This window comes from Leucopleurus acutus (genome assembly GCF_964270905.1).
Source record: "Leucopleurus acutus genome assembly, chromosome: 17".
Taxonomy (NCBI): domain Eukaryota; kingdom Metazoa; phylum Chordata; class Mammalia; order Artiodactyla; family Delphinidae; genus Leucopleurus; species Leucopleurus acutus.
The window spans coordinates 29,525,433-29,543,082 of record NC_139159.1 but is presented as its reverse complement, the minus strand read 5'-3'; the positions used below and the strand labels follow the sequence as shown (position 1 = coordinate 29,543,082).

General features: G+C 35.8%; 1 protein-coding gene across 2 annotated transcripts in view; it reads right to left on the bottom strand.

The window, feature by feature from the left end:
- The window catches only part of CPNE3 (copine 3), a 51,649-nt gene that overhangs the window by 16,104 nt on the left and 17,895 nt on the right, over positions 1-17,650 (bottom strand). For both annotated transcript variants that reach the window (XM_082858558.1, XM_082858557.1), the window contains exons 3-9: positions 15,511-15,650; positions 15,059-15,238; positions 13,578-13,652; positions 12,270-12,341; positions 8,251-8,334; positions 6,173-6,262; positions 2,082-2,180 (exon numbers count right to left, since the gene is read on the bottom strand). In XM_082858558.1, the coding sequence (XP_082714684.1) occupies positions 2,082-2,180; positions 6,173-6,262; positions 8,251-8,334; positions 12,270-12,341; positions 13,578-13,652; positions 15,059-15,238; positions 15,511-15,642 (732 nt within the window). In that variant the 5' untranslated portion in view covers positions 15,643-15,650. The remainder of the gene's footprint in view (positions 1-2,081; positions 2,181-6,172; positions 6,263-8,250; positions 8,335-12,269; positions 12,342-13,577; positions 13,653-15,058; positions 15,239-15,510; positions 15,651-17,650) is intronic.

The following is a 17,650-nucleotide window of genomic DNA, read 5'->3' as shown; positions in this document are numbered from 1 at the left end:
TCCCTCTGTAAGGCTTGGCTAAAGTTATCCTCCTCTATAACATCAACTCCTGTTCTAGGCTTCTCTGATCTCCATCTATCTCATTAAACTTCTACAACCACATAAAATTTAGTTAAATACTTGGTATTGTTGTCAATTATTTCATTTCATTAATTTTTTTCCATGGCTAGGGTATAATCACTTCCAAGTTATACCTTCAAATTCTCACTGCCTTGCCTAATAATAAGAGATACTCAATGGATACTGGATAAGTCACCTCTTCTGGTTAACAGAAAGCAACTTATATACTTTGGACAGAGGCATTACTAATTTTCGAAGAATCAAACATTTAAAAATACTTTTGATACAATGATACAAAACAAAATGATGTTAAAAAAAACTCCTTGAGGGGCTTCCCTGGTGGCGCAGTGGTTGAGAGTCTGCCTGCCGATGCAGGGGACACGGGTTCGTGCCCCGGTGTGGGAAGATCCCACATGCCGCGGAGCGGCTAGGCCCGTGAGCCATGGCCGCTGAGCCTGTGCGTCCGGAGCCTGTGCTCCGCAACGGGAGAGGCCACAACAGTGAGAGGCCTGCTGAAACCAGTGAAACAACAATCCAGACCACTCTTCATATTTAGTTCTTTTAGGTAGCTTGCTTTATTTTAAATGTTCAGATTTTCATTATTTTCCATTATTTCTGCCTTTAAAAATAAAAAAAAAATCTTTAAATAGAATATTTACAGCTGAATTTTGCTGTTGTTTTAATTCAAACTGTTAACCTAATTCAATCTCTGCATTTAAACCACTGAGTGTGATTTGAAAGCCTTCCTTACTTCACACAAGCACTTCTGTTATTTCTAGTATCTGGGCTTTGTGACCAGGGTGTAGGAGCAGGACTAGAGATCTCTACATGACCTACTGAAAATTCTAGTCCCACTACGTTTGTTCAAAACTCATTTCTCCCAATTATTTAAATCAAATAGCTGATAAGGTTTATTTATTCATTTAGCTTTTAAGTTTTGATCTAAAACTATCAGTATCCTCTTTTGGGTCACCTCACCTACATGACTTTGTAAAAAAGACCTTCCCACCTGACCATAATCTCTTACCTTTTAAACCTCATGTTCAGATTTTCAGAAGCAAATGCTATATACAGGAGCATTATTCAGGTCTCTAAGCAGGTAATAAACATTTCATATTATTCTAAGTAAGCTATAAAGAGAATTAACAACTTATTTCATTCAAACTAGAAAGGTAAGTAAGAGGGAAACAACACTCTGGAATAGTTTTTAGGCACTTTGCCTTACAGACAGAAAAGTTTCAAGAAGCAATCTTAGAAATATGTGGGGATGATAACTAATAAACTGAACGTAGGGCTTCCCTGGTGGCGCAGTGGTTGGGAGTCCGCCAGCCGATGCGGGGGACGCGGGTTCGTGCCCCGGTCTGGGAGAATCCCACGTGCCGCAGAGCGGCTGGGCCCATGGGCCATGGCCGCTGGGCCTGCGCGTCCGGAGCCTGTGCTCCGCAACGGGAGAGGCCACAACAGTGAGAGGCCTGCGTACCGCAAAAAATAAATAAATAAATAAACTGAACGTAGTTAAGGCAGACAAATGATCTTAACAAAATTAGTACCATTAGATGGCAGCTTAATATTACATAATTTGAAATAGTGTAACTATGCTTTTATCATTCCCTTGGGTGAGGACAAGTCAGAGGAAAACCACAGGCAGAATGCAAAAGCCAATTTGTAAAATGTCCAAAAGGAGAATAAATGAACCCAATTCAAGTCCAGGTACTTGTCTAGTGTAGATATTAATTACTGTGACCAGTGAAATGCCAAGATCTTTAAAACAAAGGATTTTCAATCAAACCATATAAACTGTCTGAAGACAAAGGAAACCAAACCTCAAAACATAAATGAAAACTCATCCCAAGTAAGAATTTTGGATCATCCAACTACTAAACAAATAAAATCCACAGACTTCAGAGCATTACATAATATAGAGTAAAAGCATGGAAAACTATTTTCTATGCCAAGAGAAAAAATGAATAAATACAGGGCCAAACTATAAGGTATATGCAAATGACAAGGATGCAACTTACAGGTGAATTTCTGGAGGCTTCTTTCAGTTTTGTCATGGTGGTTTGAAATGTTCCAATGAGATCATGGGACCCATCATTGTCATAATCGTAACACTCTACCTAGAAGTAAGTATAATAAAAATATATAAAAATCAATATAATTTTGTTAAAAAATATTGGCTGCAATAAATGGGACTTACCAAGAAGTGTACTTTTAATTAAAATTAGTGAAAATGTTTAACATACAGTCCTACTTGGAGAAGTAGGAACTAACTTCCTAGAGGAACAATACTGAAACACTTTCAAACACTCGCTATCCTTGGAATGGGGTTCTAGGACACATCACAGGCAGATGAAAAACACAAATACTGTTCAAATTCCATATTAAGCAGTTTCCAGTTCCTGTACATGCCCTCTACAAGTGCTGATAAAATCAAAATGGAATTAGACCTTCTTTCTCATCTGCTTTTTACCTAGTTATCATTTTACAATGGCTAAAGCCACTATCTATCTGGAGGAAGAAAGGAAGTCAGTATCCTAGGCAGCTAAAAATTGAATAATTAAATTCTAGATGATTAGTAACTACGGAAAACATATTTCATTAGTTGCAGTTTGGTGAGTTTAGGCTTCTATTAGGAGTTAGATATGATGAAGTCAGATTTGCATCATTCTGAGGATCACAACTCTCACAATGAAAAGGAAAATTCCAGGAAAACAGTTTTTTATACACTGAGGAAGTATCTATACTGGGTCATAATTATTTTATTTCCACGTAAGACAGGACTCTTGGTTATGGCTCTCATTAAAGGCTCGCTCTCTCTTGAAGCAGACAGAAGAGAGCTGAGGGTATTTGATTTAATATAGTTTTGCACCAGGTTGACAGATGTAGCCAAAGAGTAAATATTCACAAGAATACCTGAATATTTATTGCAATGAGAAAATAAGGTGATGTGAACTCTTAGCAAACAGAGGTGTTCACTGTGATCATAAATAACCAATTTTTTTTTTTTTTTTTTTTTTTTTTGCGGTACGCGGGCCTCTCACTGCTGTGGCCTCTCCCATTGCAGCCTCTCCCGTTGCAGAGCACAGGCTCCGGACGCACAGGCTCAGCGGCCATGGCTCACGGGCCCAGCCACTGCGCGGCATATGGGATCTTCCCGGACCGGGACACGAACCCGTGTCCCCTGCATCAGCAGGCAGACTCTCAACCACTGCGCCACCAGGGAAGCCCCGATGTTTTTATAGTGCTTTGTAATTTCAAGCATTTCTTTCTGCAAACATTTATTACATGCATTGCACACAATATCTACTGAGGCTTGTCAGGTAGGAGAAGAATTAAATAGTCTTAGAAGATGACATATCTTGTGTGGTAACCAACAATGTAAATCTGTTCCAAGGAAACTTTTGAATCCTTCTATAGCCTATGATTTAAAATAAAAGCCTGTACCTTAGAAGCAATTTGCATCTTACCCTATGCCAATCTTCCATCCTGCTATAATCCTTTACAAAGTTATATTAATCACCAAGCTAAAATGCTCAGGATTTATATATATTCACCTAGCAAAGTGATTTATTTTCTTCTCAGTTCTCTAAGAGGTGAATTGAGTGCTTATCATAACAGGAAGTCTTTCACCCCTTATATTTTCATTATTATTCAGGAAGACTAAAAATCAAACAATCAATAAATAAACAAGGTCTAGAATTGCAATTTTGAGCAACAGTAAGGGTTTTTATTTGTTCCCAGCACTTCAGTCACTGATCAATTCTGACTTGCTAACTCTTGCCCTACATATCCGATACTCAATTTTTAAACCAAAAGCCCTTTATCTGACAGAAAAGAAAATTAATGACCTTAATAATTTTTTCTAGAGGAACTAAAATTAAGATAAAGTCAAAACAATCTTAATATTTTAATAATTTCATTTTTAAGAGTTTTTTTTTTATTATGGAAAACAGAATGTTACATTTTAGACTTGCACTCAGGAAACTCCAATTTATACCTAAGACAACAAGATCAAGCTCTGATAAGGCCAAGATTTTATTTAAACAAAGCTTATGCAGGAGCTAAAACTATTCATGTTTAGACTCTCCGAAACTTCAGGGAGTGTAAAAACATTTTTAAAATGTAATTCCCAATAACTCACTACAATAAATATATAAGAAAAGTTCACTGTTGCCTCATTAAAGGCAAATGTTTGATGCTAAAGGAAAATGTGACATTTATAATGCTGGCATATGTTCAGATACAGCTTGAGGTAAATGATGTAATGATTTGTGTCATTTAATTTCTCTTCTCAAGAATTTAAAAACTAGTAATATTGGCTGTTTTAAACAACACCATCAGCAATGTTTGTGAAACTGAAATGTATGCATATACACATATGTGCATATGTATACATGTAAAAGAATGCACACATCACACAATACTACATTCACTAAGGCATTCCCCGTTTAGGCATGCATGATTATTTTTCTTATTTGCACGATTTTATGAAAATAATAATACATGCTAGAGTGATAACACTGGCACATTCATACTGCAGGAAAGAAACTGATGATTCTGACTCTACTCTCTGCTCTATAACTCTTTACTACACCTCTAACCAGTTTCCAAATACCAAGAGAATCACTGATGTATGACTTTCTGATATTGCAAAGAAATACAGAACTAAAGAAATAAAGACAGTGATGGTGTGGCAAACCAAGTTGTATATAGTCAAAACAAATGGAGAAACTTTTAAGAATTGGAAGACATTCATCAGAGAAAGCTCAGAAAATCAGTTTACTTACTATAACAAAATAACCCTGTAAGCATGCCACTGTGCATAAAAAAAAAAGTTTAAAAAAACATTGTTTCATTGTTAACATATTATTACAATCAGTCAAATAGTTACAGTTTAGGCATCTTTTTTCCCCAGCCTTTCTTGCTTCTCAGATCTAATGAAGCTTCAACTTACTATTTTTAATGTGAAAAGCAAAAGTTCTAGATTTAATAACAGTAAAAAGTAATTTGTAAAGCTACTTCTCTAGTATTTACTTTGTACCTAGACATTCACTGCTATTTGAAATATCACACAAATCACACTCATTGATTTTTAAAGTTCTCTGCAAAATGAGGACAAAATTTATGGATCTAAGAAATGAAGTCGTTTTCAATAATAACAGCACCTCTACTGTGTTTAGGAGTTTATAAAACTTTTCACTTTTATTAATTTAATCCTTATGTTATTTTGTTATGTAGACATTATTTTCTCTACTATATAAGTAAAGAAGTTAGATAACCTGCCCAAGAACCCTTAGCTGGTTAAGGACCTAAGTCAAGTCTTGGACTACGGTTTGACTCTTTAAGTCCTTTGCTTGTTCCAGGCCATCACCTTTCCTGCTTTCACCATACTAATTATCAAAAAAAAACCAACAACAACAACAAAAATGAAACAAATAAACAAACAACTCACCTCAGTTTGCTGACTTCTGAACATGAGAAAGGGGTTCTACCTGGAATCTTACGTAACGAAGTGACTCTAGTATAAAAGTGTCTTAAAAATAATGTATCTATTTTGATAAACGGCTATAAGTGAAAACATTAAAAGAAATTCTTAGCTATCTGCTTCTGCTCCCTGTTCCCGCTCTGCTTTCCTCTAAAAACTCTAAAACTAAAGCCATCCAAATGTTTTAATAAATTTTACCTTACTCTGAAAATATCAGTGACAGAAAATGTCACCACTATTCTGCTCTGTGCTAAGGGCAGGAGGAAGCTCTGGGTTCTCAGTTAAAGTAACATCTGTTTTTATCTGCAAAGAACACACCAAAGGCAAAGAGTGTAGTTAAAGGTTCCTATTCACAGAGCAGAGGAATCTTATTAAAAGGAAGACTTAAATTAAATATTTTATTTAAAAAAATAAAAATCACAATGTTTGATTAAGGATTAGGTCAACAGATCACTCAAAATGTCTGCTCCTTCAAACTGACTACTTACCAGAAACATTTCTATTTTATTATTCATAATGTAAATAAAATTCAAACATTTCTTTCTTTAAATACTATCTAATGAAATAATTTATAAAAGCAGTGAGTGTGTGTGTATATATAATATATGTATAATTTCAAATTACCTTAATAGTTTTATCCATATCTCCATAGCACAGGGAGTTAAGAGAGATTTTAAAAGGCCTCCAAACAGGATTCAAGTTGTTTTTAATAACCTATAAAAAAAAAGATTTAAAGACAAGTTAGAAAAATATTCCATTCACTAATGCTTTGTTCTTGCCTCTCCTAGATTCCCACCACTCTCATCATTCATCCTTCACCTCTTCACCCACCCAACTTTGTCAATGAAAACCCTAGCTAGGATAATATTATACACCTGTTATATGAAAAATGTGATAGATTGTCTAATTGTGATACACTGTGAGAAAGAAAAAAACTGGGAAATATATCCACTCTTTATAAGGTGCACTTAAAAATTAGAGAAGATTATTGGTTTTGTTGGAAACCAGAGTTTTCACAGTAGGACATAAGATTCAAATATGGAATAAGAAAGGCTCAGAAAGAACCTTGCTATGTTGGTTGTGAAGTGGAAAAATAGTCTAAATTAATAATTTAAAAATTTTAAAATATGTATATATAATAAACATCTATACACAAATATACATATTTCTCAGTTGTGTCCATTGAAAAGGTCTAAAAGCAATGACATCCCAGTAGAATGAGCACTCATATACCCTACTGTCCAAATACTACTACAGTCTTAAAGGAATAGGGTTCCATAAGAGAAATAGCTCATTCCAGACTTGGGACAGGTTAGGTACATGTTGAATTATGAACATAATTTCACATAAAATAAGAGACTGCTTAAAGACTAATGGAGTCTTGTTAAAAGAACCCAAGAACCATTTGAAGGAGCTCTTCCTGGTCAAATTTGGATTAATATGAGCAGCAAAATTCATGACAGTAATGAATTATAAACACAGTGAATATACTATAACAATCCATGGGTCTATAATGATTCTAAAAATAAAAGTGAGAGAAATAAGAGTATCTGCAACCTCCAATATAAGTGATTCAGGTATGGATCATCAATGGATGCTAAGACCACTGGGCGAAATGGAGGTTATTCATGCAGTCTCAAAGAATCACACTGCAATCATTTATTAATTACAAAGGGAAAAAGGTGAGACTTTATCATGGCACAATCTGGTGGTCACCAGATTAACCTAGTAGCCCAGACTGGAATCATCAGTACTGGGCATCCTGACACACCTTGATGATGGAAGATACACATACTGTGTTCTAGATGGAAATGTTTGATCTGGACCTAATTGTGAGGAAACAAAAGAATCCAGTATGTTAGACATACTGATCTTGATTACTCAAGAGATTCATAGCCTGAAGGTATAAGGGAGGTAGGGAGAAGAGGACTATTTTGGGAACGTAATAGCCAAATGCAAAACGTGAACCTTGATTGGATCCTGTATTAAACAAAACAAAACATATATAAAACGTGGGAAAATTGGGGAGATCTGAAGATGAATGGTATATTAGATGATGTTACTAAATCAATGTTAATGCTCTCAGTTATGGAGGTGTAGAGAAATGCCCTTGTTCTTGAGAAATACCTACTGTAGCATTTAAAGGTGGAAAGTCGTGATGTCTGCAGCCTACATTAGGATAGTTTTGCAAAAGGGCATGGATATGTGTGTGAGAGAGAGAGAGAACACACATGTATGCAGTTATGACCATTTGATCAATCTAGGTGAGGGATACACTGGTATACATTTTAGTGTTCTTTATAGGGTTTTAAAAATTAAGCATAGTAGCACCTCCTCATTAAAAGAAAAAAAAATGAGCATGCTGACTTTGTGTCTCTGGCAATTATATATGTCTGAACTCAGATTAATATTTTTATAAATACATAATTTTTCTTTTTTTTTTTTGCGGTACGCGGGCCTCTCACTGTTGGGGCCTCTCCCGTTGCGGAGCACAGGCTCCGGACGCGCAGGCTCAGCGGCCATGGCTCACGGGCCCAGCCGCTCTGTGGCATGTGGGATCTTCCCGGACCGGGACACGAACCCATGTCCCCTGCATCGGCAGGCGGACTCTCAACCACTGCGCCAATCATAATTTTTAAAAATTCAGATTACTACAATTCCAAAGGAAACCTCAACCCTACTTTTCAAATTCAGATATTCACCTCTGTTCGATGAACCATTAGCCAGTTTCCATCAGACATCTGCTTGTGGAATTCCAGGTATGGATCTGACTTTCCAAATAGATCCTACATTAAAATAAAAAAGCAATTATTCTCCTCCTAAACCATGTGAAACCACACTTTATACATGTTACATGTCAGCAGTACCTGAAGTTTAACTCTATAGTAAAGATATATACAGTACAATACAGCAGTAAATACAAATCCCAACACCTTCCTCACAAACATATGAGCCTGCTCAAGTCTACCAGGAGAACTTTTAAGGCACTTGTGATAAATGCTCATAATCCTTTGTATCACACCCTTACATGATGGCTTTAAAATACAGTGATCAATAGGACCCATTATCAATACAATATGTTTTTAGCTTGTTTTCATTATTAACAGTGTTCATTCATTCACATAGCACTGAGTAGTTTTATATAAATGATCCCATACATTAGTCATACTAACTCCATGAGAGACAGAATGAGAAAATGGATTCAGAGGAGTTAAATGACTTTGCCAAGATCATACAACTAATTAATTGATGGATCTGAGCTTTGAGTTCATATCTTACCCTTCTATGTCCAATACTCCTTCAGCAATCCCGCACATTTCTTTACACACACAAAGGAGCACACACAAGTAGATATGTGGAATGCACAACAGAAATACTTCAAGGGCACAAAGTACATCCCCTATTTCCTCTGTAATTCACCACATCACAGCACTCCTGTATAATGCTCAAGTACAATGAGTATTCAAAAATACCCTTATCGCCATCTTACACACACACACACACACACGCACACACACACACTCTCTTACACAGGGAGATAAAATTCTGGAAGAATGTACAAATCGTTCCCAGAGGTAAAACTCAGATAGTAAGATTGTGGATGATTTTATTTTCTCATTTTTATTTTATCTTCATTTTGAAATTTCTATACTCCTTAGCATATATTACTTATTATTTGTGAAATAGAAAGGACACCTGTTAATCTCACAGTAATATACACAGATATGTCGCTAAATTGAAGATTTTTTTCAGTCCTGAATTTACCTCAGTATTAAATTAAGAAGATAATATTACTTCCTTCCTCAGCACAATCTAATGTTAAGAAAGTAACACATTCGGCACAGTCAAAAATGTAAACACAAAGACTAAGCAGAACTTTTAAAATTTAATCTTATCTTTAAGAAGAACCTTAAGTAATGTAATAAGCCTCTCTATGCCCCATTTTATAAAACTAAGAACAGCATTATACATAGAGGAGTTAACTTTCCAAAAACACATTAACATGCCCTGTCTCACTTATCTTAGAAATAATCTTTTGAGAAAGGCAGAATATCATTATTACCATATTGAAGGTCAGAAAACAGACCTTGTTTGAAAGTTCATTAATATGACAGTAGTAGAACTAAAATAAGAATTAAAAGTCCCTGACTCTGGGATAAGTTAAGTCAAAAAAGCAAGGTAGAGGAACGTATGCATAATATATTATGCTACACTTACTCATGGGCTGAGGCTGGGGAATATAAATACAAATACATACATACACACATGCACACACATATCTATGTATATAATATACACATGTATGTCTATTTGTATGTTTATATATACACAGAGACATATACACACAGACATACATATGCATATGCACATGTATAGACACACACAAAAAAACTTAGTTTTTTTGGAAAATGAAGGATTAAACCATAAAATATAAATTTTTAAAAAGTATTACATACAGCCAGGAAAGAGAAAAAAATATAGAGCAGACAGGGAAAGAAGCTAAATTTCCTGAACATACCTTGTTTTGATTAATTCTTATTGATGCCTAATGCCTACTGATGCCTAGATTTGGCTTTGGAACCATCTTATACATGATTGTAAAACAAAATTAAATCAAAAAAAAATTGTAAAGCAATCCCTAAATATCAAAAGCAAAATTCAATTATGTGTTAATGTTACAGCATAACCATTCAGAGAAGAATTATTTGAAACACAAGAGTTGAACTGTAGAACTCAAGTGGAATATATAAGCCTAAAGACAAAAAGAACTTCAAAGAAAGCTCAAACTGTTTTCAGTAAAAATATTTTAATTGTAACATGAATATTTATATTCTTAAACTATTAGATATTATATAGGACAAAACAGATAAGCAATTATGTTAGTATCTTTGGGAATCAACATTTTTGACGTAAGTGAAAAGAGGTGCTGACTACAGAATTTAAGAAATATAGCCTTGTAATTCTACATCTAAATTGGAAATCGTTGTACAAATTTATGATTTAGTTTCCCTTAAAAAAGAAAAGACTTTCCTATATCTGTCCACTGAAAAATCCTAGAAACAATGAGTGACAACAATCAATAAATGTTAAGCACTTCTAGTACCACATTGTGGACTCATTGTAGAAAGGCTCCCTTTGATCTGTCAATCTGGAGCAGAAATCAGATAAAATAAGCCTGGAACATTTGTCATGCCACAGAGCAGGAAGCTATCCAGAGACCTCTGGGGTCATGCCAAATGGTCTCATGAACAAACTTAAATAGGTTCCCTCCCATAGGCTAAAGTTGGGATACTTTAGGCATCAATAAGAATTAATCAATATAGTTCACAGCAATACTAAAAAATTTTTTTAAAGTCCTCATTGGTCACATATAGAGGAATTTATTATTTTGAAAAATGGTAAATATGATTAAAAAATCACACATTTCAACTTGCCTTTTCTGGACAAACTGTATCTCAGAATAAATAAATACCTAATGTGAAGAAGAATATTTCTCTCTGTAGAAGTATTCTCACAAGTAAATGAAGAAGCGATGATAGCATGAGAATATCACTATTTTAAGACCCTTAATAAAATAATATATCTAGGTAGTTGTCATCAATGGTCACTAATACCCCAAAAGACAGAACTTGACAATGTGTGCCTCTTGATGGAATTAATGCCACCACCTATGAAACTCATACCAATTCAAGATACCACCAGATCATACCTCTAGATTCAATTCCAGCTTACAGAAATCAGGAAATAAAGGTGGAGAGATGAACATGTTACATGACACCACTGGGATTTAATTAGCTTATACAGTGTGTGGAAACTTCTATAGGACAAAGGAGTCAGTTTATTGAATAAATTCCATGGATGGATAGGAGGGAGGGGGAGAGAGAAAGGGAATAAGAGAGGAAGAGAGGGAGGAAGGGAAGAAGTAAAAGGAAGAGAAGAATTTATAGATTAAAAAAATTTAAGAGACATATTAACCAATTATATTATTTTAAAAGTCCTTAGAGATACACCAAAACATATATGGATGAAATGATGTGACGTCTGGGAGGAGAGAAAGTAGATAGGGGTAGAGACGAGACAAAATTGGTCATGAGTTAAAACTGTTAAAGATAAGTGGTGGGAACATGGGATTTTTAAAAAAATACTTTTCTATTTTTGTATATGTTTAAACTTGTCCAAAAAAAAAGATACTGGCTACTAGTCTAAGATATGTGCACACTGAATTGTAAGGTATATGAAAATGATGAAGACTAATGATTGGATTACAGGATTACATACAAAAATCACTCAAAGAATTATTCCAAACCATGCTATAAACTAAACTGCTGTGTTCTTATGTACTGGTACTCATTCTTCAAGAAAAATTGACTTTTGAACACAGAGAGGAAAATCTAATTAATAAAGCATGGAATTTTCACTTTTTTCCTTAAGTAATCCAAATACACTCTCAAATGCCTCTTACAGTAACATTAATGATTGTATTAATTCTTCTTTTAAGCTATACAAACACTTTGATTACCTCTAGAGGAAAGAGGTAAAGAGAAATGGCTTCTGCTTAAACACACACACAAACAGAAAGCAGAATTCGGAAGTAACCAACACTCAAAGTGATGCTTAGATGACAGAGTTCATAATATTAATTCCATTATTATTTTCTCAAAAAGGAATCAATGTGAGGCAAAACATGATACCCTTGTTGAAATCTGCATCACCTACCTACCTTATTATCAAGTTTTCTTGCTTCCATTTCAAACAAGACAACTCTGTTATCCTTTATTTCTTCAGCTGAAATCTATGAGTAGACAAGGTAAGTGAAAGAACATGTTTTGGGGATTTTGATATACTCAGGAAGTACAGAATTATTCTGTTATCTAATGGTATATAAAGTCTATACTAATATGTGAATTCTAAAAGGTTTAATAACAAAATGGTACCATTAAGAAAGATTTATCACTATTTCTTTTATGCATGTGAAATAAATATTTTCCCAAAATATGCCTAGTCTGCATTATGCAACTTCCTTTTTAATGCTGTTGCCCAAACTGGATCTTCCCTCTTCCAGTGAAAAATCAAAGCCCTGGAAGATTGCACAACACTAGTGAGAGCTCTCCAAACATTGAGAAGCATGAGTAAATCACACACTATAAATTCAAATATCGGATCAATATTTTCATCCAAGGTAACTGAAAGACTTATTCTACTAAAAATAAATTCCAGGCTATCATGACCCCAAAAGCAATAAAGCTAACTACTGATAATGATCTCTGTCCCACACACAGAAGTCAACACCCTCAAAAGACTGAACATTCTTATGCCTCAGGAATCTAAACTAGGGCAAAACAGCTGCTCAGAGAAATGTGTTTGATAATCGCAATAATCTTCAAACACGGTTTTCTCAGAGAGCCAGCCTTCTCAGGCAGAGCTAAAGTAAAACAACTATCTCTTCAGGCAGTGATTACCTGGACAGAAACTCTAGAAGATAAAATATGTAAAAGCATGGCATTATGTAATTTGAAATCTGAAACAAGATAATGCATATATTCATTTGCCCAGGTCCAGTAATCAGCAATGGAAAATTTGGACAGCAAAGTGCAAGCACAAAAGAAACATGGTTAAGAGTTAAGAGGTTCAATGGCCATGTCATAATACGAGATCATTCTGGAATCAAAACCATTACGCAAAGTCTCTGCCATGTTTGCTTTGTTGAGAGCCAAATTGATCCATTCAGATTATTAAGTAATTTGCTTCCCACTTGGGAATTTACGCTTCCATCGGGAAGAGGCAAGCATTACCAAGATGTGCCTGACTCTATAGGCAGCTTAAAAAACTCAAAGAAGGGATTCCCACACTGCATTTTTCTTTCTTTTTGGCACAACACAGTTTCCAGTTGTGATCACTTTAAGGCAAGGCAACATTCAGGATCAAATGATAAAGCATGGCTGTGGAATATTTGTCTGATATACACAGTTTTAGCACGTCCTATTATGCTAAATCTTCGGAGGAAAAAAGACAAATATCTTATCGTTACCGTAATGCTTCCTTTCCCTGCAGGTCTGCCATTTTTAAGCACCAGTGGTCGAGTTAGTTTCTTACTGGAGACAATCTGTTAAAATTGGAAAGTGATAGAAAGAGCTATTTCACGTCAACATGTGAATGTTTAGACTGAAATGGTTTCAAAAAGGGTTGAGTATAAAGTTCACTTAAAGTCATTAGAAATGGAAACATTAAGTCCATTCCTTAAAGACTTAGAGATTATAAAACACATTTACACCCACTGCAAAAGATTTCCAAGGAGCCAATCCGGATAGATAAAATCTCCCCACCCACTAGTTTCTTTATCAACTACTTCAAAGTTAAATCCTTCCTTGTAATGAAAAAAGAGGGCCAGATTCTCATCATATACAAATCACTGAGCTGAAATGAAACCCCTGTAGGTAAAAGGTAGGTCTTAGAATACTCAATAAATGGGATTCAATTTTTCAGCTGAAACATAACTTCAGTATATAATCCCCACAAGATATCATTTTGATTAAAATAATATAGTAGACCTAGGTACTCTCAAATAGATCCATTTCTCAAATTTATTATAATTTTAGATACACTGTGATTTTTTCCCAATCAATACTTCTTTAATTTTCTCTTTGATACTATTTATCAAAGTTTGAGAAAATTGATCAGCTCCATGTTGTCCTTGAGACATAGGAAATAACATGATCTCCAAAACATTCAACACTAAAAAATAAACTCATAAAAGACAAATCTTAGAAATAGATGTCACCCACTGAAAAAAAATGACTCCTCCCTCCTGAAGCCTTCCCTATTCTATCATAAATGGTCATGATCTCTCCTTACAAGTCAAACTGAGCTAGAAGCACAATGGTGAGCCCGCAGACACACCCCTGTTCTGACCCAACCTGTAATGTCCTAAAAAGACAGACAATTAAGCAACTACAATAAAATATGGTCAGTGTTAAGGTAGAAGCGGTAGAGAGGACCAAGCGAGCACACGGAGGTGATCCAAACTACTCTAGGACGTCAGAGAAGGCTTGCTAGGGGGAGTAAGGTCCATACCTAAGGTTAGAGGAGGAGCAAGCCAGGTAAAGGGATGGTGCTGGGGCCGGGATGGGGGGGGGAGGTGGGGAGGGTGGGCTCAAGGGGCACCAGTCATGCTAGTTAGAACATCGGAGAAGCTGCTGTTACTTTGACAGCATTTATGACTTAAACAAAAGAACAATACTGTACTGAAATCTGCAAACAGCAGACAAGCAGTTAGAGCAATGGTATTATTTATTGAAATGTTGAATGAAACACCCATACACACATGGTCCCTATCCTCATGAAAAATATAAATTCTATAATGTTTAAGCAAAACATACTAATATATGAACTCAGTCTTTAAAGTAATTACAGCATTTTTCAACTTTAGCAATTAAACTAATGAGCACTTATCAGAAACACCCAATTCTTTGGTTCAAATTTAGACAAAACATTTATACTATATATACTCACTTGTCCAAGGGTACATTCACATTCTCCTAGGAAGTCATCATCACTCAGCTCGATAGTTTTGTTGTCAATGTCATAAATCCCAAATTTCAATTTCTGAACCACTTCAAAGTAGTAATCAATAATAAATGTCTTGGAAAATTTGGGATTCAAGCAATTCTTAATCCTTTCTGTGCGGTCAACCTATATTCACTCCCCCAAAATAAAAAAGTTTCTTCAGATCAAAAGTGCATGTGTTTAATATCTTTACATACTACATGTAACTAAATACAGGCATGGTAGCTAAAGGAAGTGTTTATATGTGTATGAAAAATTTCACAATCAAGGACAAACTTGCCCAAAAAACTGCAATAACAGATGAGATGGTTTTATTATTTTTAACATTTTTAATAAACTCTTCATATTATCAAAAGAGCAATACAGATTGCTTTTCACCTACAAGTATTTAACATTACCTCATACCACTGTTGACCACTCGTATTCAAAAATAACACACACAAAGGGTCTGACTTTGACCCTACATCTTTATCCAAAAGATTGTCACAGGAAATATTCAGTTCCACCTTTGTGACACACTGGGCAGCCATCTCTTGAGCTGTAAGAAAAACAAAGAAATGAGAAAGCTGGTGAAATGGTGCCTTTAAGAAGCACATGCATTCCTTGGGAATTCCCTGGCAGTCCAGTGGTTAGGACTCAACACTTTCACTGCCAGGGCCTGGGTTCGGTCCCTGGTCAGGGAACTAAGATCCTGCAAGCTGCGCGGCATGGCCAAAAAAAAAAAAAAAGAGGCACATGCATTCCTAATGAAGTATCTGAATTCTTAAGACAAATTGTCAGAATAGGATAACAGAGTGAACTTGCTAGAATAAGACTTTGTTATATGTGCTTCCAGGCAATTCAGATGTCTTATTAGCCCATGCCAGTGATATTGTTTCAGTCAGATTCTCTTGCTGGGATAAAACTCATTTACTGTGTGACAATAAAATGAAGCTTTGAAGATGGCAAAAAAGACATATTAATCTTTTCATCACTACAAATTTTACCATTCAGAAAAAGTCCAAGTATAATCTTGATCCTTCTTTTAAACATAGCCTTCTGCTATAAAACAAAACAGATTAAACCTCAACCTTAATTTCATCTTTGTTTATCTGACAAGATACTGAGTAAGATATTTGCCATTTTCAAGGAAATTTTGGCTAAGACCCAAGCCTGGGGAATAAAAGACCCCAAACACCCCTCCCCTCCTCACCCCATCCCCGCACATTTTACAGCAGTGGTTCTCAAGCTTTGCTGCTTTTGGAATCACCTGGGGAGCTTTCAAAGCCACGGATGCTGGTGTCCCACACAAAGAGATGTAATCTAATTGGTTTAGGGTGCAACCTGGGCATTGGCTCCTTGGATGATTTCCATGTGCAGACAAGGTTGACAAACCCACCATTCTACAGAGAGCATCCAGCAAATAGGCATGGCTCATCTTTCGTCAAGACTTGCTAAGAAAGACCAGAGTTAGCCTAACTTTCACCCAGCCCTCCTTGCCCCAACCTCCAATCATATGAAGAAGACTGGGGAGACGGAGGATTAGCTGGGGGCTGGCCCTGAGAGATGATGCAGTGTTGAGGGTGAGCTACTTTCCTTCCTGAACCCAGGGAAAGAAAGGGCCTGCAGGTGTCACCAAGAAGAGGAAGAAGACATTACATGCCCCAGCTGGAAGTCCACTTAGCCACCTGTCTAAAGCAAAGTGGAGGTTGCAGGTTCTGGAGGCAGAAAGGTACCTCCTCCCCTAGAGCTGCTGGCAACATCCTTAGAATGTGGAGTAAGTAGTTAGTGCCCTTGTCTTCCACTCTGAGATTTAGCTTACATTCTGGGACTACAGGAACAAATCTACTCATCATCTTGTTAAATTCAAACAGGATTTCTGTGCTGTACAAAATGTGTGATCAGTTCTGAAATAATAAGGATCACTATTAGAAGAGCTCTTTGGCAGTGTCAAAAAACAACTCATATCTTATAGAAACTAAATACTCTGTTAGACTCTAAAAACAGCAGCAATCCTCAATGTGTGTCAAAAAATGCAATACTAGCATTTAAGATTCCTAAATTAAACAGAATAATAAGGTAGGTTTTGTAGTCTTAGTAGCTAAAAATTCCTTTTAAAAGCCATGATATACGTATGTCCCTTCACCTGAGAAGAGAATTATTCCCTAATAAGCAACAAACTTCACAAATTCCCAATTTGCTTCCTAAATTCCCTACATAGGGATGTTGTAGTAAGACTAAAACTACTATGGCCTTTTACTATGAAGTCAGATTTTTTTTTTTTTGGCCACTTTACATGCATCAAAATTATTAAGTGGTAAAATACACGGTACTGACAACCTGTATGAAAGATACTAAGGTCAAGGAGAAATCAATAAAGCAGACAGAGGAGAATTAACAGTACTAAGAGTGCAGGTGAGACTGACACTGCCCAGGCTTTGAAATCTCATTTAAACAGATGAAGAGGGAAACAGCACAGGGACAGGAAAGAACAAGACAAGAGAAGCGAGCATCTGTGTCAGGGAAAGCCAAGCAAGACAGAAAGCGGGGCAAGTTTAG